Source organism: Rhineura floridana, chromosome 3 (genome assembly GCF_030035675.1).
Source record: "Rhineura floridana isolate rRhiFlo1 chromosome 3, rRhiFlo1.hap2, whole genome shotgun sequence".
In the NCBI taxonomy this organism is placed as follows: Eukaryota; Metazoa; Chordata; class Lepidosauria; order Squamata; family Rhineuridae; genus Rhineura; species Rhineura floridana.
Genome location: NC_084482.1, coordinates 117,664,832 through 117,692,478, shown reverse-complemented (window position 1 = coordinate 117,692,478; position 27,647 = coordinate 117,664,832). Strand labels below are relative to the sequence as shown.

The 27,647-nt window shown below is 43.1% G+C and overlaps 1 protein-coding gene across 9 annotated transcripts in view; it reads right to left on the bottom strand.

Annotated features, from left to right (window-relative positions):
* Nucleotides 1-27,647, bottom strand: part of SGCD (sarcoglycan delta) — a 379,008-nt gene that overhangs the window by 240,905 nt on the left and 110,456 nt on the right. For all 9 annotated transcript variants that reach the window (XM_061617471.1, XM_061617469.1, XM_061617472.1 and 6 more), the window contains exon 3: nt 16,765-16,866. In XM_061617471.1, the coding sequence (XP_061473455.1) occupies nt 16,765-16,866 (102 nt within the window). The remainder of the gene's footprint in view (nt 1-16,764; nt 16,867-27,647) is intronic.

Here is a 27,647-nt window from a genome sequence, read left to right as displayed (position 1 = left end):
GTGATCGACTGCGTATATAAGGGATAAGACGGTCTTTCAGGTATCCTGGTCCCAAGCTGTATAGGGCTTTGTACACCAAAACTAGAACCTTGTAATTGGCCCAGTAGCAAATGGGCAGCCAGTGCAATTCTTTCAGTGGGGTGAAATGTTGGCGATACCCTGCCCCAGTGAGCAGTCTCGCCGCCGCATTTTGCACCAGTTGCAACTTCTGGATCAACCTCAAGGGCAGTCCCACACAGAGCACATTACAGTAATCCACCCTGGAGTTTACCAGTGCATGGACAACAGTGGTCAGGCTATCCCAGTCCAGAAACGGCCGCAGCTGTCTTACCAGCCGAAGCTGGTAAAAGGCACTCCTAGCCACTGAGATCACCCGGGCCTCTAACAACAAAGATGGATCCAGGAGCACCCGCAGACTACAAACCTGCTCTTTCAGAGGGAGTACGACCCCATCCAAAGTAGGCAACTGACCAATTATCCAAACTCGGGAACCACCAACCCACAGTGCCTCTGTCTTGCTAGGATTCAGACTCAGTTTATTGGCCCTCATCCAGCACACCACCGAGTCCAGGCAGCAGTCAAGGGCTTGCACAGCCTCTCCCAATTCAGATGTTATGGAGAAATAGAGCTGGGTATTGTCAGCACACTGCTGACACCTTGCCTCAAATCTCCTGATGACAGCTCCCAAGGGCTTCATATAGATGTTAAACAGCATGAGGGACAAGATGGTACCCTGCGGCACTCCACAGCACAACTGCCAGGGGGTCAAAAGACAGTAACCCAATGCTATTCTCTGAGAACGACCTTGGAGATAGGATAGGAACCACTGTAAAACAGTGCCTCTAATACCCATCTCGCCAAGTTGGCCCAGAAGGATACCATGGTCAATGGTATCAAAAGCTGCTGAGAGATCAAGGAAGAATAACAGGGTTGTACTCCCCCTGTCCTTCTCCCGATAAAGGTCATCCATCAGGGCAACCAAGGCCGATTCAGTCCCATAACCAGGCCTGAACCCAGACTGGGATGCGTCAAGATAATCTGTTTCATCCAAGAGTACTTGAAATTGCTGCACCACAACCCTCTCAATCACCTTCCCTAAAAAGGTGTCGTGTTCAGGTTGGGACTCAAGAATCAGATCACTTGGTGAAAGCAAATCAGTTTTTATTAAAGTAATTTCCAGACATAGACTCCTCTGTCACATAAACAACTTCTGCAAACAAGAACCTGCAACATGGAAGAAAGGTGACGGAACAGGGGCGCTCTGCTCCCCCCACTCTTTATAAAGGGGTTTTTCTGGCGCGAATTCTCTCACTTCGTCTCAAAGTGCCCTGTTCTAAACCCCTCCTTTCTCTTTCCCTTGTTACTTTGAGACGCCTCCTGGAACGAGGCGAGGGTGGGGGCATGGCCTTCTCTTCTTCTAAAGTATCTGCTTCTAGGATGGGGGGAAGAGGGAGGGGAAGGTTTAAACTGTCAGGCAGGTTTTTCTCCGCTTGAGGGGGAATTGGAACCCCTCCTTTTTCCGTCTCTAACTGCTCTGGGCTGGAGAGAGGGGAGGGTGTAGGAAACTTCTGGGAGCCGTTTGTTTCCCTGGTTACCAGGCTCTTAAGGTCTCTGTCGGCAGACATCTCTATCTCTGTCCTCTCTCCTGCAACTCTGGGAAACTAACATCTCCCCCCTCCTCCTCATCCTCTGAACTCCCAGGGTCCCAGTCCTGCATCCGGACACCATCCCCTTCCCCATGCTGTACTTCCCCCCCAACTGTTGGTCTGGGTCGGTGAGGGAAGCGTTGATGAAACTCTTTTACTAAGTCAGGGGCATGGACGTCTTTCTCATCTTCCCACGATCTGTTGGACGGTCCATATCCTTTCCAATGAATCAGATATTGCAATCGATTATGCCTCCACCTGGAGTCAAGGATCTGTGAGACTTCAAACTCAGGTTGACCCCCCACTAGGATCGGAGCCCCTGGGGCCTCTGTAGGTCGCAACTCACTGGGAGGGGCGGCCTTTGTTAGCAGGGAGCGATGGAACACCGGATGTATTTTGAAGGTGGCTGGCAGCTTTAGGCGATACGCCACGGGATTAATCTGAACCTCTATTTCAAACGGTCCCACTTTTTTGTCTTGTAATTTCCTACACTTGCCTGGCATCTGAAGGAATCGGGTGGACAGCCATACCAAATCTCCTGGTTGAAGGGATGGGCCCTCTCTCCGGTGTTGATCAGCAACTCTCTTGTACTCAGCCTTGGCTTCCTCTAGCTGCTGTTTCAACACATGTATTATGCTGTACACCGCCCTGGGAGCTTATTGCTATAGGGCGGTCTAAAAATGTAATAAAATAAATAAATAAATAAAATAAATGTTGAACAGCCTGAAGTTCCTGAAGATATTCTCCTGCGGCCGGCACAGGCACACTCCCTGAGCTACTGGGGAAGGCTTTTGGATGGAAGCCATAGTTAGCAAAGAAAGGGGTTTGCCCTGTGCTGGTGTGCAGGGAGTTATTATAGGCAAATTCTGCAAAATGTAGGCAGGACACCCAGTCATTCTGTTGGTAGGAGACATAACAACGTAAATACCTTTCTAAAACAGCGTTCAGTCTCTCGGTCTGTCCGTCCGTCTGGGGGTGGTGAGCGGAAGAGAGTTTTAGTTCCGTCTGTAACTGTTTCCAAACTGCTCTCCAAAATTTAGCTGTAAATTGAGTTCCTCGGTCCGAAATTAAACTATTTGGTAGTCCATGCAGCTGGTAGATTTCCTTTATGAACAACTTGGCTGTCTCTTTGGCCTCCAGAGCTCCTGGGCAAGGAAGGAAATGTGCCATTTTGGTAAGCGAATCCACCACGACCAGGATAGCCGTCATTCCTTGTGACTTTGGTAGATCAGTTATAAAATCCATGGAGAGATCCTTCCAGGGGTCACTTGGGACAGGCAGCGGCTGCAGCAGTCCTGTCGGTTTCCCTGTGTCTGCTTTCGCCCGCATACAGACCGAACAAGACTTTACATAGTTCTCAATCTCTCGACGCATCTGGGGCCACCAAAAGTCCTTGGCCACATTCTGAATGGTTTTGAAGATGCCAAAGTGTCCATCTGTCACGGAGTCGTGACACTGATGCAAGATTTTGAGTCTTAGATCTCCCTTAGGCACATATCTGGCTGCTTTGAACCACAACAGTCCATCTTTCCAATGAAAACTCACCTCTGGGTCTTGATCCTGTCCCACTTCTTGAATATACTGCAGCATGTGTGCATCTCCCTGTTGTGCTCTTTTGAGTTCTTCTTCCCACGAAGGCTGGCATGATCCCAACGTCAATTTCTCTGGCGGGACAACGTACTGGGGCTGGTCGTTAGCCTCACCCCCTTTGAGTTGCGGTTGTCTGGATAAGGCATCTGCTCTCTGATTTTTGGCCTGGGCTTGGTAAATAATTTTGAAGTTGAACCTGGCAAAGAACTGGGACCATCTTATTTATCTCTGGTTCAGCTTTCTGGCGGTCTGCAGACTTTCTAGGTTCTTGTGATCTAAACGCACTTCGATCTGGTGCCGGGCCCCCTCTAGATATTGTCTCCAGTTCTCAAAGGAATCCTTGATGGCTAACAGCTCCTTCTCCCATGTTGTGTAATTTTTTTTGGCATCTCTGAGTTTTCTGGAAAAATATGCACAGGGATGCAACTCTTTCCCTTCCTTGTCTGGCTGTAACAACACCCCAGCGATGGCAAAATCTGAGGCATCAGTTTCCACAACGAAAGGACGGACCAGGTCAGCAAAGCGTAGAATAGGCTCAGAAGCTAATTTCTTTTTTAACTCCTCAAAGGCGCTTGTAGCGCTCTCTGTCCATTGAAATTTTTTCTTTCCCCTTACACAGTCAGTCAGAGGGGCTGTTAATCTGGAAAACCCCGGGATGAACTTCCTGTAGTAGTTTGCAAACCCCAAAAAATGTTGTACATCCTTTTTGGTGACTGGCTGACCCCAATCCAGTATGCAGCTCACTTTACCAGGGTCTATCTCCACCCCTCCTGCTGATATACGATATCCAAGAAAGTCAAAGGATGTTAAGTCAAATCCACATTTCTCCAGCTTAGCATACAAGTGGTTCTCTCTCAGTTTTTTCAGTACAATTTTCACATGCTGGTCATGCTCCTCTTGGGTCTCTGAGAACACCAGGATATCATCTAGATAACAAACCACATACTCATCCAGAAGGTCTCTAAATACTTCATTCATGAATTTTTGGAACACGCCACGACTCCCACTCAATCCGAACGGCATCACTAAATATTCAAATTGACCGTAACACGTAAGAAATGCCATCTTCCATTCGTCCCCCTCCCGCATTCTGATCAAATTGTATGCCCCCCTTAAGTCCAGCTTCGTGAAAAATTTTGCAGAACGCAGTCGGTCTAACAATTCCAAAATCAGGGGTAGTGGGTAGCTTATTCGGGATGGTAATCTGATTTAATGCGCGGAAATCGTTACAAGGTCTGAGCTCACCTCCCTTCTTCTGCACGAACAGCAAGGGGGCCCCAGCAGGGGATTGGGATGGACGTATAAATCCACGCTTCAGATTCTTCTCCAGAAACTCTCTTAACGCCTCTCTCTCCTTTTCTGTCAAAGAATAAATTCTTCCTGATGGAATACTTGCCCCTGGCAATAAATCAATCGCGCAGTCAAACAGGCGGTGAGGGGGTAAGGTCTCGGCTTCTTTCTCATCAAACACATCCTTATATTCTTCGTATTTTGAGGGAAGGGTTACTGGCTTGATTTCCTGCACTGCCCCCGCCAGAGTGCTCTTGATTCTTTCTGGTTGACAATTTTCCTGGCAATACTGAGAAGGGAACCACACCACCGCCTCCTTCCAACTTATCTTTGGTTCATGCTTGACCAGTCAGGGCATTTCCAGGATCACATCGAAGCTTGAGAGGTCAGACACATACAGTGAAATGGATTCCTCATGTCCAGGAATTTGGAGTTTCAATTCCTCCGTGGCTCATGTTACCCCCCCCCTGACTTTAGGAGCCTCCCGTCAATGGTCTCCACAGATAAGGGAGCGTCCAGCTTCCACTGAGAAATTCCATAACGCTTGGTTAGCTTTGCGTCAATGAAATTTGTGGAGGCTCCGCTGTCAATTAACGCGGTGGAATTAAACATTGTCCCTTGGGGAGTTGTAATCCAAATAGGGAGAACCAGTACTCCTTGGGATGGGGGTTGGGTCATTTGAGGCCCTTTATACAAAGCTGCGCCCAGTCCACCGGCCTGTACATGGACTGGGTGTTCTAGTTTCCCGACGGCTCTGGTTTTCTCCCTTTTAGTCCACAATCCCTGGCCACATGGCCCGGCTTGGAACAATAGAAGCATAGACGTTCTCAACGCCTTCTCTCCTTTTCCTCTTCTGACAGCCTTGGCCTAACCCCTCCCAGTCCCTCGGTTGCATTACTTGCCGTTCCTGAGGTTGAAAAGGTCTTGTTGCGAGATGCTGAAACCGAATACCTCGGGACCTCTTGTTTCTTTTCTAAGCGCCTTCCTTCCAACCGGTGATCAATCTGTAGGCACAGCCGAATCAGCCCCGGCAGATCTGTCAGGGGGGTAGTTCTGGCCAACTCATCCAGGATCTCGGCACTCAGTCCACTTCTGTACATAAACATCAAAGCTGGATCATTGTATCCATTTTCCTGGGACAGGATTTTAAAGGCATTGGTATACTCGGAAACAGTCCCTTTTCCTTGTTTCAGGGCCCCAACTGCCTTGCCACTGTTTCAGCTCTTTGCGGATCCTGAAACATCTCAGTCATTTCTTGTATGAATCCTCTATATCTTCCTAGAAGGGCGTCCTTTCTCACTAGATACGGAGTCACCCATTTGGCAGCCTCTCCTTCCAAAAGGCTGATCACAAATGCCACTTTGGCCCCATCACCAGGAAATTCTGCATTCCTGACGTCCAGGTACAATTCACATTGAGCCACAAAGGTAGACAACTGATCACTCTGCCCTCCATACTTTGGCGGTAATCCGATAGGAACCTTCACAGCCGCTGCCGGGGGAGCTGTTCGCATCCGATCGATCATGGCCTTCAGGGCCTGATTGTCAGTCTTCAATGCCTTGACTGCCGCCAACAGAGTTTGAACATCTGATTGTAAGTCTGCCACGTTAGTACTCAGGAGCCTCACTTCCTCTGCCTCAGAAGTGGGGTTTGTTCCCCCCGTTGCTGTCACTGTCGAATGGTGAGAGCGTTGAGGGTGAAATAGGTGGTTCTGTCACGCTGTCGTGTTCAGGTTGGGACTCAAGAATCAGATCACTTGGTGAAAGCAAATCAGTTTTTATTAAAGTAATTTCCAGACATAGACTCCTCCGTCACATAAACAACTTCTGCAAACAAGAACCTGCAACATGGAAGAAAGGTGACGGAACAGGGGCGCTCTGCTCCCCCCACTCTTTATAAAGGGGTTTTTCTGGCGCGAATTCTCTCACTTCGTCTCAAAGTGCCCTGTTCTAAACCCCTCCTTTCTCTTTCCCTTGTTACTTTGAGACGCCTCCTGGAACGAGGCGAGGGTGGGGGCATGGCCTTCTCTTCTTCTAAAGTATCTGCTTCTAGGATGGGGGGAAGAGGGAGGGGAAGGTTTAAACTGTCAGGCAGGTTTTTCTCCGCTTGAGGGAGAATTGGAACCCCTCCTTTTTCCGTCTCTAACTGCTCTGGGCTGGAGAGAGGGGAGGGTGTAGGAAACTTCTGGGAGCCATCTGTTTCCCTGGTTACCAGGCTCTCAAGGTCTCTGTCAGCAGACATCTCTATCTCTGTCCTCTCTCTCTCCTGCAACTCTGGGAAACTAACATCTCCCCCCTCCTCCTCCTCCTCTGAACTCCCAGGGTCCCAATCCTGCATCCGGACAAAAGGGGGTATTTGCAACCGGTTGGTAGTTGTCACAAACCAATGGGTCCAGGGTGGGCTTTTTCAGGAGTAGTCGGATCACCGCCTCTTTCAAGGCGGCTGGAACCACTCCCTCCCACAATGATGCATTGACCTCACCCTGGATCCACTCGGTCAAACCCCCTTGGCAAGCTTTAATAAGACAAGAAGGGCAAGGGATGAGAGGATACGTTGCTGGCCGCATCAACATGAGCACCTTGTATACATCATCAGGCTGCATCAACTGAAACCATTCCCAGGAAGTTGCAGCAGACATTGCACTGGACACCTCATTGGGGACTACAGTAGATATGGATGGGGCATCAAAACTGCTACGGAGGCTAGCAACTTTACCTTCAAAGTGCCTTGCAAACAATTCACAGTGGGCCTCCGAAGGGTCTAAAACTCCATTTCCTGGAGTTGATGTCAACAGACTCCTGACAATATGGAAAAGCTCCACTGAACGGCTACTTGAGGATGCGATGGAGACAGAGAAGTGGGCCTTCTTCGCTGCCCTCACCACCACACAGTAGGCACAGTTATGATGTCTTACTCATGCCCGATCAGCCTCACAGCACGTCTTTCTCCACTTGTGCTTTTGCTGTCGTTGAGCCTGTTTCATTGCCCTTAGCTCACTGGTGTACCAAGGTACAAACCGGGCTCCACAATGCCAGAGAGGGTGCTTGGGGGCAACCATGTCAAGCTCGATGCGCCTCGCTGTTCCACAGTATGACAAGGGCTTCAACAGGGTCACCTACTCTATCTACTAGGATCTCCCTGAGGCATTCAGGAATCCAGTGGATTTCATTAGGCTCTGGGGATGGACCATCTTAATCTGTCCACCACCCCTGCAGGGGAGGATCAGAGCCATAAGTCTAAACTTCACCAGGAAGTGGTCTGACCATGACAATGGGGTGACATCCACCCCCCATTTCCAGACCATCCCTTCCTTCATCTGGAGCCAAAACCAAGTCGAGGGTGTGCCGTACCCTGTATGTCGGGCCAGTGACAACTTGAGACACCCCCATGGTCATCATGGAGGCCATGAAGTCCAAGCCAGAACATCAGGGGCAGCCTCAGCATGGGCTCCTCCAACACCACAGCCGAGATGGCCTCTGTCAGCTCGGTCAGAGAAGCTGCTGGGCAGCAGGGTGGACAGTACACCAGCAGCAACCCTAGTTTCCTGTCTCCTCGGCCCAACACCAGGTGCAGGCCCCCACAGCCAGCTCTAAGACAGAGTGGTTTCCTGGTGACAGGGATGGAAGTTCTGTAGACCACAGCAACTCCTCCCTCCCCCCGTCCCTGCAGCCTGTGGTAGTGTTGCACCGAGTATCCAGGTGGGCAAAGCTGGGTCAGATCATCTCCTCCCAGCTCACCCACCCAGGTCTCAGCAACGCACACCAAATCGGCACCTTCATCCACAATCAAATCATGGATGAGAGTGGTCTTATTGTGTACCGATCTGGCATTAAACAACAACACATACAGGCCAGTGGGCACAGCAGATGAGCAACGAGGAACCCATCCATGAGAGGAGTGGCAGCAAGGAACAAGGCGTAGATAACCTTGCCCTCGTCTTCTATAGTAATTCACCACATCCCCATGGCTATATTTCTCTCTACCTGTGATCACTGAAATTGGGGTGGCATCACCCATGTTCCTCCATACTAAGACTCCTCCTAAACACCTGATATGGACGCAACACAAGCTTTTAAAAAAGTCATTAAAAAATGGCAGGTCTAAAATATGGTATAACTCTTCCATATAGCCAGCTATCAAATTGGATAAGAACTATAAAGGTCTTAGTATACATAAAGAGATACAGATATTACACATAACAATGTTGAGGAAACATAATATTTGCAGCGATAGTTGGGAAATGAAGAGGCGTGACAAGGTGGGGTGTGGGTAAAACAAGGGCCACATTTATTTATATAAGGCCAATTAAGGGATTGATTATGCAAAATGATCTGCAGAGTGAAAGTTTGGGATCACCCTCTTAACCAATCAGGTTAAGGGAAAGGGAATGGTCCAAGCCCACTCCCCTTCCCCCAGCCTCCATTCCATAGTGTGGAAGGGAGGCCTTCCTGATCCATCCCCTTGCAGGGCCTCACAACTCTGAGTAGGTGTTACAGGTTAGCCCCAAAGGTGAACCTTATCTACAAACAGGCCTTACCAACCTGGAAGGCAAGTCTCAGATTCCACCTTTCACCTTAAAGGGTGCCTAAGGGTACTCACCAAGCCCTACCCTGTGAAATTCCCACACATATCTGTACAACGTGACCACATTAACCTATTTACAGAATTAAGCTACTTGGCAAAGACAGCCAATCAGCCAAATCTAAATTAACCAAATTAAAGTCTTTACAAGGTTGCTACAAGCCAATCAAATGAATTAGAAGAACAGTACAGGGTAGGCAAAAAAATTGTTAGCAAATGAAGGCCAAGAAGCTAAAAATTCCTACCCAGCTCTACATGGCAACCAGTAGAAACCTGTACTAGTCTGGAGGAGGGAAGGTGGGCACTGCGCAAGGCTGGAAAGAGGCCAAAGAGGGGGCAAAGCAGGGCTTAAATAGCCCCACCTTGCCCCACCTCAACGTGTTGTTGTGTGTGTGGCCTTGCAAAGGCTTTTGAAGCCATGCCAGGACTTCCCCTGATGTGGCTACAAGGGCTCACCAGCAAGGCGGGAATTGCAGCCATAGTAGGGAAATGAAGAGGTGAGACAAGGTGAAGATTGGGTAAAACAAGTACTACATTTATTAAGATAAAGCCAAGCAAGGGATTGATTATGCAAAATAATCTGCACAGTGAAAGTGTGGGGTCATACTGTTAACCAATCGGGTGAGGACACCCTGCCACAGGAAAGGAGGTGGTCCAAGGTCTCTTCTTTTCCCCCAGAGGGTGGTTAGGGAGGCCTTTCCTATCCATCCCCTGCCAGAGCCTCACAACTCTGAATGGGTGTTACGAGTTATCGCGAAGGTGAACCTTATCTTTTCAATAGGCCTCACCAAGCTGAAAGCAAGTTTCAGATTCCACCTTAAGGTGCCTACGGGTGCTAACCAAGCCCTGCCCTGTGAAATTCCCACACATATCAGCCACAAAAGAGGACAAGCCTCAGCTTAGTCCCTCTTACCCCACCTGCGGCCAATAATTTAATGCTGGGCACCCTGCAGAGCAGCCAGAAATAAATCATTACCTAAATCTGACTATGGACACCGTCTGACCAGTAAAGTTCAACCCTAACACATTTCACCTCCAGATGATGTATTACCTCGCCCTGCAATCCAGCAAAAGGGAGTAGGACCTCCCTATTTACCTTCCTCTGGACCTTGTTCAGGCTTCTAAGGTCAATTCCCACCCTCCAAACCCTGGGAAGGTGGGGGAAATAAAGATCTGGGCCAAAAAGGTTCTCCACCCAGATATAGGGCAATCAAATACACATTTTTATCCAATATTCTGTTTCTCTTATCCTCCATGGAAAGGAATATGTAGCCATATAATAAAAACATAGTGTACCTCTTATGACTTCAAAGATTAAAATATATTTCCTGTTTGTTTGCAATGTATCACTATTTATTTATTTAAAACATTTATATACTGCTTAATCATTTGCATTTCTAAGCATATAAAAACTGATTATTAAAGGATCACATTAAACATGTTTAAAATGATGTCTTCTAAACTCAGGCTACCAAGGTACAGATATCCCATGGGTAGTGGTAATTATTGTTGTTCATATGTGTAGGTAGTCATAGCACCAGTTCACACATATAGCCAGGCACATGGGTTATTAATGTATCTAGGTAGAGGAGCGAACCTCAGGCTAACTCCCTGCTCAATGCAGGAATCTAACTTAAAGCATACCTGACAGGTGGCTGTCTAGTTGCTCCTTGTACACCTCTAGTGTAGGACAGCCCACTACCTCCCTAGGTAATTGGTACCATTATCATACCGCTCTAATAGTTAGGAAGTTTTTTCCTGATGTTCAGCCAAAATCTGGCTTCCTGTAATTTGAGCCCATTATTCCGTGCCCTGCACTCTGGGATGATCAAGAAGAGATCCTGGCCCTCCTCTGTGTGGCAACCTTTCAAGTACTTGAAGAGTGCTATCATATCTTCCCCTCAGTCTTCTCTTCTCAAGGCTAAACTTGCCCAGTTCTTTCAGTCTCTCCTCATAGGGCTTTGTTTCAAGTCCCCTGATCATCCTTGTTGCCCTCCTCTGAACTATTTCCAGTTTCTCATGGTAAAATTTCAAATAAAAAGTTCTTTCATACAGAAAAAGTTTGGTCTAATGAATATCATTATGTATGGAATGCCAAACTCATGGTGTAACTTGATTATATTAGAGGAAGAGATAATGAAACTTTTCCATCTTTTACTGTCAAAAACTAGCAGAGGGTACATAGCTCTCAGGATTGCTTAATACTTCAGTGTCAAACAGTATCATATACATTAACACATTCCTGTCATGAGTTATTTCATATTATTGCAATTTCTTATTTTGTAGGGATTTACCATCAATCTGCACATTGATACATGGAAAATTCTATTAATTTCTCCATGTGCAAAAATATTAAAAAAAAAAGCTGCCACTTTGTTCCTTTAGCTTAGCAACAACTAAAATGCAAGGATATTTAAATCCTGGATTCATTGTCATCAAAGTACACAGTATAAGAATTAAGAGTCATCATGTAAATATTCCCTAATGAATCTGATGGTCTCATGTAAGAACAAATATAATAAAGCCAGGAGTAAATGTCAGTCCTTCTAGACAGATTCTGCACCATTTATACTAGATGTATGTCTATCTGAAGTTACTGGAATTACATACAGTACTTGTCCATTTTGAGGAAAAGCCAAGCAAAAGTAGTAGAAATGGTTCCATAGTTGTTATTGTTGTTTTGTTTTTTTGCTGACTTCTTGTCTAATATTTAGTCTAGAAATAATAACATTAAAGGTTGGGATTGAAAGGGTCGTGTACACACAAGCCAGAGCTTTTCCACTCCTCATACACAGCTGTCACTTTCTCCACCCTCCTAAGCTGCTCCTGGGAGTTGGGAGTCCTAGGGAGAATATGGGGAAGTATTAATGTATGAAACACTATGAATCCCATTCAACATTTTATATTTGCAACAACTGTCTTTACATGGATTAGGGACTTTGTCTTATTCTCATAAAGGGGAGCACTCTGCTTGCTTTATAGAAAAACAAACAAGATCTAGACATCCTGCTTGATTTTGTCATTATGTTTATGAGTGAACTCAGAGCTTAAAATATTAGTTGTGGTTGAGAAAATTCTTATTTTTTTTTGTAATGCCAATTACAGCACAATTTAGCAACTTTAGTAATCTGTTTATAAAACAGATTGCATTTTCACTTCTACTGACTTCTTCAGTGAATTAAATTTTATAGGTCAAAGGTCCTCCTTTATTCCCATAAGAAAATATGTGTATATATATCTGATGCTTTTGTTCAAAAATGTTTGCTACTGCTTGGATCATTCTACAACCAATTTACAAAGGTTATAACCTCCAGTAATCAAAAGCAATTTTGTATTGGATGTTGCACTGAAGAGACCACAGAACCTAATTTTTATAAGATAAATAAAACTCAAAATTGAAGTGATGTTACAGTTATTTAATTAGATATCTGCTCTCAAATCAAAGTGGGATGTTAATATATAATTTGAAGTAATACTTCTGAGTAGGAAATAGTATCAGTGCAAACCTAAAGAATGAATGTAACCTGTTCATTTTAAAGCTCTGTTCTTAGAAAAGAAACTATCATCATCATCATCATTATATAGTTATTAATGATGATGATGATGATGACCACCTGCCCTTCACCAGCAGGTCCCACAGCGGGTTACAACAGTATAGAATTCAGTATAAAAGCAATTAACACAAAGTATATTCACAAGAATAGGGTGGGTCCTGAAAATATACATCTCAAGTGCCAAAAGGCCTGGGTAAGGAGGTATGTCTTTAGCATTTGCCCCAAACTGTATAACGAAGATGCCAGGTGCACCTCTGTGGGGAGGGAATTCCACAGGGGCTGTCACAGATAATGGCGTCTTCGAGCCTTCCCCCCAAACCTCTGAGGGTGTGGAACTACCAAGAAAGCCCCCTCTGCTGTTCTCAACACCTGAGAGGGTCTGTAGGGAATGAGACAGTCTCTCCGATATTTGTGGCCTGAATCATTTAGGGATTGATACAAAGGCATAAGCACCTCAGATTGGGCCTGGAAATGAACTGGCAACTAATGCAGCTGTTTTAGAACAGGGATTAAAATAAACCTCAACCAGCATCTTCAGGGGCAGCACCATGTAGAGCGTGATACAATAATTACTGGAATGCTGTGGCCAAGTTGTCTCTGTCCAAAATGTGATGCAGCTGGCAAACCAGTCATAGCTGGTAGCTGTAGCTGGCTGTCCAGGAGTACCACCAAGGTACAAACCTGTTCCTTCCAAGGAAGTGCAATCCCATCCAGAACAGGCCATCTTCTCATCTCCTGCACTTGAGAACCTGAACACATAACCCCTGTCTTTTCAGGATTTAGCTGCAGTTCATTGACCCACATCCAAACACATCCACTTCAAATAGAATCATAGAATCGTAGAGTTGGAAGGGGCCTATAAGGCCATCGAGGCCAACTCCCTGCTCAGTGCAGGAAACCAAATTAAAGTATACACATCTATACACAGTTATACATACATCTCTCCCTCCCTCTCTGCCTAAGTGCATTTCTCTCTCTCTCCTCTCTCTCATGCATGCATGCATGCACAAACGCACACGCACGCACATACACAAACACAAGGGATGGAAGGAAAAACAGAAGGGAGTAGAAAACGAGGAGGCCAAACAAGAGATGGATTGATTCCATAAAGGAAGCCACAGACCTGAACCTACAAGGTCTGAACAGGGTAATTCATGACAGATGCTATTGGAGGTCGCTGATTCACAGGGTCACCATAAGTCATACTCGACTTGAAGGCACATAACAACAACAACCCCACATTTTAAAAAAATCCTCATATAAATTCTCCAGCATTTTAGTATGAATTTCTCCGAATAAACACATTTTCATAGGCAGTATTGATTCATGTACACATTTTTGCAAGTGATTTCTCATCATATAATGCATATTTGCCTGTTATTTTCACTCATATACTCATTTTTATGCACACTTTCCCTTAATATATGCATTTTTGTAAACATTGGTTGGTTGGCGAACTGCGCTGCAAAATTTGAGAAGGTGTGAATTTTGAAGTATGGCTGTGTTTTGTTTCTCATATTGTTTCAGAATGTGCAAATTTGATAGATTCGGTCTGATATGAAAACGGAATCGAAATTGTTGCCCATCCTTATCACACACACACAAACATACAGAGACCACACATACATTCCCTCCCTTCCTCTGTCCCAGACCAAACATACATCCCTCCCCCACTCTCTCTGTAATGCATAGAGATAACACATCCCTCCCTCCCAGACCACACACACATACATGCCTCTCTCACACACACATGCACACACACAGCCAAGCAATACATCTCTCCATCTCTCTCAGCAGAAATCTACCTTTCTGTGATGCACCTGCGAGTGCAAACAGATGGCATAGTGAGCAGAACACACACACACACAATATCAAGTGCCTGCAAACAGTGAGCAGACCAATCCTGTTGCTCCTTCCATTTCCATGCCCCAGGTAACCAAGACAGGTTTCTTGATTGGGGGGGGGAGGAAGGACCAATGGGATTGCTCCAATATGGCAAACCCGTTGCTCCTTTCTTTCCTGTGCCCCAGACAAGCAATAAAGCTTTCTTGATGGGTGCGGAGTAGAAAGAGCAATAGGTTTGTGATCCTTCCTTTCCTGTTCCTCAGACAACCAGGAAGGCTTTCTTGAGGGGGGCAGGGGAAAGAAAGAGCCACAGGAGTGCACTGTTCACTGCAAAGTTGTTCAAGAATTTAGTATACCAAGAAGGGACAGAGGCAAAAGGAAATTTGGGCAACACAATATAGTATAAGACTTAATTGCAAGCTAAACAGGTGTAGAAGAAAATTGAACACAAACAGGCTTAGAACTGCCTGCTAAATTACCAAATGAAAATGCCCCAATGTAATTATGATAGTGGTGGTGGGGTGAGTAAAAAAAAAAAGGGGGGGGGGACGACAACCTGCCTGGAAGAAAAATAAAATGCTCCTAAGTGAAGAGATTATCCCTGTCAGGGAAACAGTCAAAGCAAAGATAACAGAAGCAGCAAAACCAGATCAGTCAGGAATGGGTGGGGGAGTGAGTGGCAACTGTCAACCTGAAAGCCACCAAGTGTCAACTCCAAAACTTCACAAAGGTGGACTGGGGCTACAGCTAGTCCCTACCATATGAGGTTATAAGCAGAAAAAATAGACACTCCCCAAAGCTGACAGAAGTCAGGCAACACAATGTTTACTCATTGCTGCTGATGCTGAAGGGTCAAGGGAAGAGTCAGCACAAGGCATGACTCCCCAACACTCTCTCCGTCCTGATGCAGGTGGTGTGGGCTTAAATAGGCCTGCCTGCTCCACCTACCTCCTATGTTGCCATGCGGAGGACGCTAGTGCACTGTGTGCATATGACTGCCATTACCCAAGATGGCAATGAGAGTGTCAACCCCTTCAGGATGCCCCTGCCACCATCTTGGGTGATGGCAGGCATGTGTGCACAGTGCACTAATGTGCTGATGCATCAAAGTCGGAGGTAGGTGGGGTGGGTCTATTTATTTATTTATTTATTAAATTTATATCCCGCCCTTTCTCCTAGAAGGACCCCATGCTCATGCCATCTGCATGGGGGGTGTTTTCTGGGAGGGTAGAGCTCCTGCTCTGTGACTGCAGCAGGGTCAGGTTGCTGGCTCTGCAACCTGATGCTGGTGCGGATCGCAAAGCAGGAACTCCAACCTCTCAGCCTATAAGTAGGGGTCCCTCAGGGGCCCTTGTGGGCCCCAAGGATCCTCGGCCAGTGCCCAACCTGGCCACTCACTGGTGCCAGGCTGGCTGTCTCCCACTGACCACCCAAGGCATGATATACTCCAAAGCCCCCCTCCTATCTAGAGGAAGCCACCTGTGCCTTTCTCTCTTTTGAAAGGTGGGGAGCAAAAACATTCCTATCACAAAGGGTGTTGGAGCTGCAGCAAAAAAGATAGGCCAGTTTTGAGTACTGATTAGTTCTGTCAGAAAAAAGCGCTGCTGTTTCTGCTGATGGAGGTTCTTATTATTTTAAGTTATATGCTGCCCTTCCTCCCAAAGGAAGTATATTAAATGATACCATAAAATGCAGTTGCAGTCTTTCATAACAAAACATACATACAGTAGCACCAATGTCTGCTAGAGAGAAAGGGAGGGGCATTCACTTATGAATTCATGATCTGTAACCAAAATAAGGCCTATATGAAAATGTTTGGATTGACCAAGCAAAACAATTCTTATTAGATAGTCAGTAGATATTAACTATCACAGAACCTCCACAATTCAAGGCAGTATATCTCTGTTTGCTAAACGCTGAGGGGAAAATCACAGAGCATTACTATTAAAATAAACTCTGCTTGTCTCCCATAGCATAGAACAGGTCACAGCTAGAATGAAAGTACTGGACTAATTGGAATACTAGACTAGTTGCAATTGGACTAATTGCAAGGCCTAATTATCATATTTGTTTTACAAATAATGCTGCTAATTCTTACCACCCAAATATTAGCTAACTCTTCAATTATTCTCCTGGAGTGCAGCCAACCTAATGTACAGTTATAGTATAGATTGATTGTGTGCTACCACCTAGTGATGTGTTTGCAGTAATAAAAAGAGGAATTTAAATGGGATTTTTTAAAAAAGCAAAGAACTTACTGTCTTGGACCGGATTTCTTTGGCATAGAGAGGTTTCAAGAATTCTGAATCTCCTTCTAGCTTTAAACCTTTTTCTGTAATCCTTAGGTTTCCCATTCCATCCTGAAATATACAAAAGATCCCTATTAGCTATGATTTCATAAACAGTAGATTGTCAAAAATGAGAAACACTATGTAAAACACTGGGAGGCACTGTATAATTCAGTCACTTCCATTATCCTCCTGGCTTAGTCAATGTGAGGAAATTGTGTTTCAAGCAATTTGAAATCCCCCCAGCCCCTCGGTAAGCAATTTATTCGGGTGAAAAATGCCCTTTAGCTTGTTATCTGAAGAAGAGGGAGGTGAGAAAGAAAAAGAAGACAGGGTGGCATTTAATGTTAGCACAAAACTGTCCACAGTAGCATTGTAGCTTTCAACATTTATATATGTATGGTGCTTTCATTTACGACAAGTTCAGAACAAAGATGGATCTACCTCTCAAAAAGATCTACTTTTAAAATGATCAACTCGCAGTTACATGAACTTACTTTTACATTTACTTCTTTCTCTCTCTGTGTGTGCATAACTAATTCAACACTTTATTTTGAACATTAATATGTCCAGTTTTCAAAAACAAATATTCCATATGGTCTAATAAGTTGCCCAGAAATCTACACTAAATAAGAAAGAGAAACAATGTGTTTTTCAAATGCTGGATGAAAAGCATTTTGGCAGAATATGAATGTATTTTTACAACTCTCCCATCCCCCTTTCTTTTTTATCTAGCAGAACAATCATGTAAATCTATATAGGCAAACAGAATAAATCATTACCACATTTTACCTCTCATGTCTGATAATCACACACCAAGCATCTTAGAGGAGCTGAATATGCAACTGTTGGCAATCAGCATGCATGTGAGAGGTACAGATGCAAAAACAAAGTTATAATTGAGAAATCAAAGAAACACACAATGCCAAGTGACATTCTAAGTTGCAGAACAATACTTGGATTTAAGGGATTTAGAACTCTAAGTGAAATAAAAGGCTAACAACATGGTAGAATCTCTAGGAATCTGTATGCCAGTTTCTCTTAAAATCACCAGTGCCCAAATCCATTATGAGGAGTTTCTACTCTTTTCACTCAAGGGTCTCCATAGTTATGTGCCTATAGTAATGGGTGCATTCATACATTCTTGTTCGTTACCTAACCTAATGAATGAAATAACAAGATGACTAACTTATAGGCATGATACAATCATCACACAAAACAAAATGGCATTTCAAACATTCACAAGAGACATTCAGTGATGAAATATCAAATGATGTATGTTCATGTGTGATTAGTGATGGGTTCCTTAGGCACCCGGTGCTGGTTCAAAAGCATTCCATCGACTAACAGGCTGCTATTGATTTGAGTTCATTCTTTGCTAGCTGCTTTTACTAACCCATTTTCCCCTTGCAAAAATATTGATGTTATTCTAGATATTTTTAAGCAAATAATAATCTTAAAGGATACACCAATAATTTTAAAGGAAATATCAGTATTTGAAAGAAAATATAGATAAAATTATTGTCAAAGTGGTCTTTGGGGCTGGGGGAGCTCAGAATCTACAGCTCATGGTGCCTAAAAGATCACAGTGCTTACATGCAACAAATATTTGTGACAAATGGTGAAATGTAGGCTGGCTTCCACTAGACATCTGCAAATAGTCTATTTCTTTTAGAAACTGTTTAATAATATGTTTCAACATGTAATGAAACATATGACAAACAATAATAGAAAATGAAATAGATATCAGAATTCCATTCCTTATGGTTAGTATGCAATACAACAGTATTCAGCAGCAGAACGCACACAGCTGAAAAAAACCTAAATCACTTTTACCTTGAGGAGAGAAGTCTTATCTTTTATTAAGGCAGACGTCAGAGCTTTATTCATTTATGCTGCAACTACATTTTTAAAAAGTGTGTGTGTGTAAAATGGAAAATGGTAAATGAATTATCAAATAACTCACAAGCGCTGGAAATGTCATTTCTGACAGCATAATTTTAAAGTTAGAAAGAAGGAAGTGCAATAGATTTAATTGCTGACATAAAGCCAAAGTGTGCAGTTCCATAATCTTCTGAGACCAGAACAGAAAGCCTGAGACAGCTTTTTAAAAATGGGTTAGTATTGCTTAATACAGTTTCCTATATTAGTTTTTTAATGTAAGAAAATGCATCACATTTCCTTGCATAGTTACCTCTTCCTACCATAGCCCCTTGCAAAGCTGCCCAAAGGTCACAGGACCCTCTGAAACTGCGTTCCATTAGATGAAAAAGGGCTGTCCCTTGGATAGAAAAACTATAAGTCCATCCCCAAGCATACGTAGAAGTGCTATGCGCTGATGTACTGAACTCTCTAGATGCTGTTCAAAGAACTTCAGAGTTGAGTCTTACAGAGAAGAAGGCTGTTGGTTAGTAGAGAAAACATTGCACTTATTAGAGTATGATACGCATGGCTGTTTGAACTTCCTGCACTGGAACACAGGTGAGGAAGTTATACATACAAATGGAGAAGACAGTCTCTGGCATTCTGAAAATTTACACATAAAGGGTTTGTTACAGACAGACTGGAACCTCTCCATGCATGATGTATGAAATACGATTTATTTTCTTTAATTAATTAATTATTACATTTCTATCCCACCTTTCCTCCAAATTGCTCAAGGTGGCATATATGGTTCTTTCCTCTCCCCATTTTATCTTCACAACAGCCCTGTAACATAGGTTAGGCTGAGAGACAGTGACTGGCCCAAGTCAGATCAAACATATTCTATTTTAATATTACTTGAGATGCCATTTCAAACTTCTATATCAACTTTGTTATTACCCAGAGGCTCTTGTGGTTCAAAACAGTGGCAATTATTATGCTTTACATAGCTGCATGATTCTGCAAAGAGCTGGGGAAAAAGATAAAACCAAACCATTTAGCACAACAGAAGTGCTAAACATAAGGAGACTGACTGCAACCATTGCCCCATTGTTAGCAACAACAACAACAACCCACCCTACACACAGAGGAACCAGGGCGGGTTAAAACAATTAAAAAATATAATTAAAACAGTTAAAGCAACCTAAACAACATCAAAGAAAATAGGGTGGGTCCCAAAAATATACATCTCAGGTCTCGAAGGCCAGGGTAAAAGAGGTGTGTCTTTAGCATTTGCCAAAAGTTGTATTTATTCATTCATTCATTCATTCCATTTATATACCACTTATATTTAAATAAAACTCTAAGCAGTGTACAGCATAAGTCAATCATCTTAAAACAGCAGGTACAAAAAACTACAATTGATAAAATACAATTAACTGAACAAAACATCCTCTTTAGTATCAACATATACTATAAACATTGCATATAAAATTAAGTACAAGAAACACAAGAAAAAAATCATAACACAGTAGACTAAACAAAATTGTTTTTATATTGTTTTAAATTTTAAAATTGTGTTTTAAATTGTTTTTAAAATATGTGTTTTAAATTGTATATTTGTTTTAATGTTTTTGATTGCTGTAAACCGCCCAGAGAGCTTCGGCTATGGGGCGGTATACAAGTGCAATAAATAAATAAATAAATAAATAAATAAATAAATAAATAATAAAATATCCCCTAGCCTTCAAAAAAAAAGTTAAAAAGCAAGCATATTTTTAAACATAGTAGATTAAACAAAATCAGCTCATTTTTAATCATAGTGTAATAAATCAAAACAATTAAAACCAGCCCCTTTTATAACAGAATTTCATCTAACTACAGTTGAAATTAATTATACAGTTAAGTTGCTAGAAGCACCTCGGTGGGGAAGGAGTTCCATAGCTTAGGGGCCGCCACAGAGAATGCCCTCTCCCAGCCACCACACCCGAGCTTCTGAGGGTTGCAGAGCTAACAAAAGAGCTCCCTCTGCTGATCTCAACACCCAGGAGGGTCTGTAGGGAAGGAGGCCGTCTTTAGATATTTGGGACATAAGTTGTTTATGGCTTTGAACACTAACGTGAGCACCTTCAACTAGGCCCGGAAACGAACTGGCAACCAATGCAGCTGTTTTAAAACAGGGATTATATCAGTTCTAAAAAAAACCCCGCTGCATTTTGGACCAGTTGAAGTTTCCAAGTCGCCTTCAAGGGCAGCCCCACATAGAGCACATTGCAATAATCTAGCCTGGAAGTTACCAGAGCATGAAGCACTGTGGCCAAGTCTTCTCTGTCCGAAAGGGGCCAAGGCTGACCAAAGCTGGAAAAGGCACTCCTAGTCACTGAGGCCACCTAAACCTCTAGTGCAGCCTTTCCCAACCAGTGTGTCTCCAGATGTTGTTGGACCACAACTCCCATCAGCCTCAGCCAGCATTGCCAATGGTCAGGAAAGATGGGAGTTGTGGTCCAACAACATCTGGAGGCACACTGGTTGGGAAAGGCTGCTTTAGTGACAGTGCTGCATCAAGGAGTACCCCCAGGCTGTGAACCTGCTCTTTCAAGGAAAGAGCAACCTCATCCAAAACAGGCCGTCTTCCCACCTCCTGAACATGAGAACTCTGGACACATAACACCTCTGTATTTTCAGGATTCAGCCTCAATTTATTGGCCCACATCCAGTCCATCACTGCCTCCAAGCACCAGTTTTAACACCTCAACGGCATCTCCTGATTCAGATGGAATAGAGAGGTAGAGCTCAGTGTCATCTCCATATTGATGGCACCTCACTCTAAATATCCTCATGACAGGTCCCAGTGGCTTCATACAGATGTTAAATAGCATGCGAGACAAGATGCAACCCTGCGGAACACCACAGGATAATTTCCATGGTGCTGAACAGTAGCTTCCCATAACTACTTTTTGGAAGCGGCTCTGGAGGTATGAGCAGAACCACTAAAGCACAGTGCTCCCAACCCCCACCTCCTCAAGACGTTCCAAAAGACACAGTGGCTAAGAGTTATCAAAAGCCGCTGAGAGATCAAGGAGAACGAGCAGGGTCACATTCCCCCATCTTCCTCCCAACAGATGTCATCAATTGGGGCGACCAAGGCAGTTTCAGTGCCATGGCCAGGCCTGAAGCCAGACTGTAACGGATCAAATAATGCTTCCTCCAAGCACGCTTGAAGCTGGACCGCCACCACCTTCTCAAGCACCTTGCCAAAAAGGGAATATTTGCCACTGGTCAACGGTTGTTAGGTCCAGGGAGGTCTTTGTGATGTTCCTGTATTAATGTATATATGGTAAGTGCTGTTTGTATAGAAGATATGTGGTAAGTGGAATGAAAGAGGAGGGGGGAGTAAATGAGCAGTAGAATGCTGGATGATTGGCTGAGTGTTAGAATGGCTGAGCATATAAATGGAAGAATGACAGTTGAATCTGGGTGGACGTTAGTGGGTTGTTTGAGAGGTGTTTGGTGGGGTTTTTGAGAGGAGATTGTGTGGAGAGTTGGTGGATGTGGGGAGAGTGTGGAGTTCGGATTAATACTAAGACAAGTATCACCGGAATAGATGAAACCATATGCTTATGTGCCTTTATAAAGTAAACTTGTTATTTCTAATATTTAATAAACACTATTTTGGTTTACCGGAGGCCTGATCCTTGGCTGGGGAATATACAGACCAGAGGGGAGGGCAAGGTACTTACCAAGGCTGAAGGGAAACTGTAACAATTGGTGGCAGCGGTGAAGGGAAGAATATAACACCACAAGTATCCAGAGCAAACCAGAATTATATGCATTCTATATGGATCAAAGGGATTGGGACAGCTGAAGCACGCAGTCACAGAGGTAACCTGATTGAGAGAGACTCAGGCAGAGTCTCTGGGAATACTGGTTATAGGACGTGACTGGTGGTGCTGCCTAGCAGGGGGATCTGGTGAGGTCTGTGCTAGAGCGGAGAGAGAAACCATAAAAAAGGACAGTCCGGACTGGTGGAGTCCCTGGTAGTGCCTAGTGACAGGCAGTAGCCACGAGCAGGTAGGAACCTGACAGGGAGAGCCAGAGAAGGGCATCACAGTCTTCTTAAGGACTCACTGGGTGGGATTTATGCTATGTGTGTATGTGTTTCAGCCCTCTACCAATTCAGTTCTGTGTAAGCTGGCCTCAGAGCAAGTGCGGTTTATCACCTGTTTAATAAAGCAACCATTCTGCTCTGCTACTGGAGTCTTGTGTGGTGCATGACCAACAGGAAAGTGTGCAACTGTGTGAGGAGATGCACAAGGGATCCACTTAATAATATTACAAGTGACAATGAGCTCTGGCCTCAGAGGTGTAACAGTGAATGCTATCATGTAAGTTTGAAATAGAGGTGGTAAGCAACTCTTCAAGAGAGATGTAAGCTGTGAATTGTATTAATTGTTAAAAGGGACAGTGGAACAACAGCTGGATAACAGTAAATTGTTACAGTGTCAATCAAAAAATGCTGGTTTATGTATTCTGGTTGAGTTGCACTGAGTGTTAGCTAAAACATAAAGGGAAAGGAATGGAAATGTGATTAGAGCAGCACCAAACAGTTCAGGCTGCATTTCCACAGTGGTATAATTTGCTATTCTAGAGTGAGCAGGAATGATTTCAGTTGTCTGCAAACCTGTGTCAAAAATACATCTTCTGAAACTCTGACAAAGAAATTGCTGGGGGGGAAAGATTACCCTGGAATATGCATTTCAGTAAAGTTATATGACTTAAGAGCTATTACACAACAGCCTGCTATGCTTCTATGTAGCCAAGTTACAGGTCAGCCAGTGCAATCAAGAGCTGAGAGAAGACAGCCACTTCAAAGAAGTCTCTGAACATGACAAGCTAAAAACAGAAGAGTCAGCATCAATACCTACTTTTGGGTGGCCCTTGGACAAGATGCCTTTGCGTAGTCCCACCGCTTTATAAGAAGAGACCAGCTGAATCAGGCTAAAAGCCTCCCGAGTCCAGCATCCTGTCCTCACTGTAGCCAACCACTGTGGCCTATGGGAAACTCCTTGTCACTGTTGCTGCTACACATTGGCTTGCCCTGTCCCTCTGGCCTATTCTGCACCCCTACACAGAGGCAAGGAAACCAGAGACTGCTTGTCCTTCTTCTTGTTTCTGCCACTGTTCACGTTTTTAAAAAATGTTTTTTGAGTAGCCAGTCATTTTAAAGATTGTTTTGTATTGCTTTTAAATGTTTTTATGTTGCTGTACACTGTCCTGATGTTTTGCAAGAGACTGGTATATAAATACATTGTAAATAGAGAAATGTGCCTAATCATGATCCTGCTGGCTGTATTGACAAAGAGGTATCTAGAAATTTTGAAAATCAGAATTGGGGAGGAATTCATTTGGTCTCTTTTTCGCAGCAGACTGACACTATTTGATGCATCTGATCTTGCTTGCAGATAGGAATGCAACAGCCAGTCAGGTTATGCACTTCTCCAGATCTTGCAATGCTGTTCTGTTGCAAAAAAAGTGTGCACACAAAAAAAGATGTTATGTAAAAGATACATACAAAATGCTTGCTTTTATGGATGAATGCACTGAAAAGCATTGAAAAGTGCACATTTTACATTTAAAAAGTGTGTATTTTACATAAAAACTGTAAAAATGTGTACAATTTAAATGTGGAGTTTTTGTACCTTCCCTCAAAATGTTGCACAAAATGGGACAGAACATGATTGAGAGCCAGTGAGACTGAAATGTGACAGAATTCTCTGCTCATTCCAACCCTATTGAAAAATAACTCTAATTGTTTTGGTTGTCCCAAGTCTGATGTGTGTGGGGAGGGGGGAAGGAAGGAAGGTAACATTACTACCTACTTGGAGAAACAAACCAACGTTACTCTCTTATGGATTGTACTACATCACAGTGTACTTGGAAGCACCAGGGTAGACAACAGATGGAAATTGTGGCAAATTTCTAATTCCTGTTCATGCGTGTTACAACTGGACACATTAGTTGTGGCTATTGTCAGAGGCTGCAAGAGCACTTGAATATTTTCTTACTATCTTTTTTGTCACTGTGAAATAAATGCCTCCATGTATACTTTTATCTGAAATGGTCACAGACCATAACATGATAATATAGTATAATTATTTCTGCCTCCTGTTTGTATTCACAAACACCTGTCTTCCTCCCCTGTGTTTGAATCTCCAGCTCCTCTCATAACCTTAGATGCAAAGCATACTTGGGCACTATGTGATCAGGGCTTTGAAAACCATTACAAGTAGTCAAAACAAGTGAGATGTCCAATCATTACAGTTTGTTGCCCCTTCTCAGATATCTCAGCTCTTCTACAAGCCAACATCCTTTGACTCCCCTTCCTCCTTCCATTCTGCTGGTCCTCAGCTGCCCTATTTTGCAATTAGGACAGAGTACTCAACCAAATAATCATGGCATAGTGGTCTTGTTGTTGCTGGTCTAGAATGGAGCAGTGTCTGATAAATACAGATCTTTCATTTATTACATCAAATTATTTTTGATTTTGCATCACTGGTGTTATGTGCATGACTTATTCTCCACACAATGATCTTTCGTTGTGCGAGCAAGGACATTAAAAACAAAACATGCAGGGGAAAAAAGCCTATATAGTATTGTTGAAAATAATTTTGGGTAGCAGGGCTGGAAAATAATTTTTTGAAGAATTTGCTGCTTCACACTGAGCATGAGCAGATTAAAAAAGGCTTTTATTAGTTCTTCCTGTAGCATCTGGAATTATAATCATGTCGGTGCAAGCAGCAACAACTATGTAACAGGGACATGAAAGACCAAATTCACCCTCTGACACAGGCCTCCAGATATTCCTCTCCAGCCTAAGAGCAGCAGCAGCACCAGTGTTGATCATTCCGCACAGCATGGTAAGGCTCCCTTGCTTGCCCATGTGCATGAGGTGATAAGGAAAAACCATCCTTCTTGCCCTGGATGGCATCAGTCACCACTGTATAATCCTCTGCTAATTCCAAAATTACATGGTTATAAATCATTTTTAATATCCAGGTCACTACACTGTATGTCTGAAGAACTTAAATCTGTAAAAAAAAATCATGCTGTCTTAAAATGGTTTCAAGACCACGACGTTTGCCATTAAAAGTGATGTCCATGACAAATCTAAAACCTTAACCAATGACCCTCAACAGCATAGCCAGCATCATTGCCTCTTGCAGAAAGAAGTCATAAAGCATAAGTTGATGCTGAATGGCTGCTGGCTACACAGTTAGAAAAGCCAGAAATGATAGCTAAATTTCAGGTATAACAGACCCTGAAGTATACCATAACTCTGCTGAATCTGCAGGTATTAGATCACATTTATAATGGTGACAGAAAAGCTTTTCTTGGATATAATTTTGATACATTACCTAACCATAAATCCAAAGTGAGCCCAGGATGCCACCAGTAAGCCTGAAGTGTCACACAGACCTCTAAGGTCCTAGGAGAAGTGTATTTGAATTAGTTAGCAAACTTCCTTTGGGCTGGGATATCACTGGCTTGAGAACTTTGAGAGTTATTTGTCAAATGGAAAAGAATGTCTGCCAAACAATTACTCTCCACTTATCTTAATATCACAATTGTTGCTTTGAAGTGTTAACTAGCTTTAAATCTACTGTAGAGACTTACACATTAAATTTATTTATTTATTTTTATTTTATTAAATGAATTTTAGTTAGTCAATAGTAAACAGTCAATAGTCAATTTATAGACTGCATTTTCCACAAATTGTCTATGCTCAGTTCACATAAACAAACAGTCCAAATACTGTAGCATAACAATACATAATAAAAAGAATAATCACTACACTACTAAATCACTGCAACACTAAAAAAATATATAATAAAATCAAAATGTAAATGAGCATAAAGCTCAACAATAAACCTCAAGCCAAATATTTTAGTATTAATATTTTAGTTTCAGAAATCACTTTTACTATCACCCGAGTATGGGGATCTCATTAACAGTGACTTAAATAAGCATATAACAAATCTCCCAGCATCTAATTGGGCCATTATTTCAAATTCAAACTCTACTGCACGCCCTCTCTCTGGTATTCTCTTGAACAAAATACACAGTTTTGCCTATGGAAACTACCAGATCCAACCCATGAGGCATTGGTCTATCATAGAAACAATGTGATGTGTATAATTCTTGGTATGATGTTAGGGTCATCTTGCATCTTCTGACTATGCCAAAAACAGATTAGCATATTAAGGCTGGAATCTTACGAACACTTAACTGGGAATAAATCCAGATGCTCAGTGGAGCTTAACTATGCGTAGACATACATAGGACTGCACTCTCAGAAGTATTTTTATATTTTATATTCCTTTTTGAAATTGCCTGCTTGTAATTATTTTATTTTGAAAGGTTATATTTCATCTTTCCCCTAAAAAAGGAATCCAAAGTGGCTAAATAATAAAAAATCAAAACAAACAAAACAGGCAATAAACTATTTTTAAAAAAGCAACAGCACTATAGCAGCAACTAGCATCCTACCTACACCTCCCATGAAATCATAGCACTACAAAATCAAAATCCAGTCTCTTCCTTCTTTTAATGCTTTACCAATAAAAATACATTTTGGATTTGGGGTTCTGTCCCAGATGCCTGAGCATGCTGTATTTTATTTTATTTATTTATTTGATTTATATCCCACCCTTCCTCCTAGTAGGAGCCCAGGGCAGCAAATAAAAACACTAAAAAACATCTTAAAAATAGACTTTAAAACATATTAAAACAAAACATCTTTAAAAACATCTTTTTTTAAAAAAAAAGCTTTAAAAACATCTTAAAAAGCAATTCCATCACAGACAAAGAGGAAGGCCTTCTGTAGGCACCAAAAAGATAACAGAGATGGTACCTGTCTAATATTTAAGGGGAGGGGATTCCAAAGGGTAGGTGCCACATCACTAAAGTTCTGCTTCCTATGTTGTGCAGAA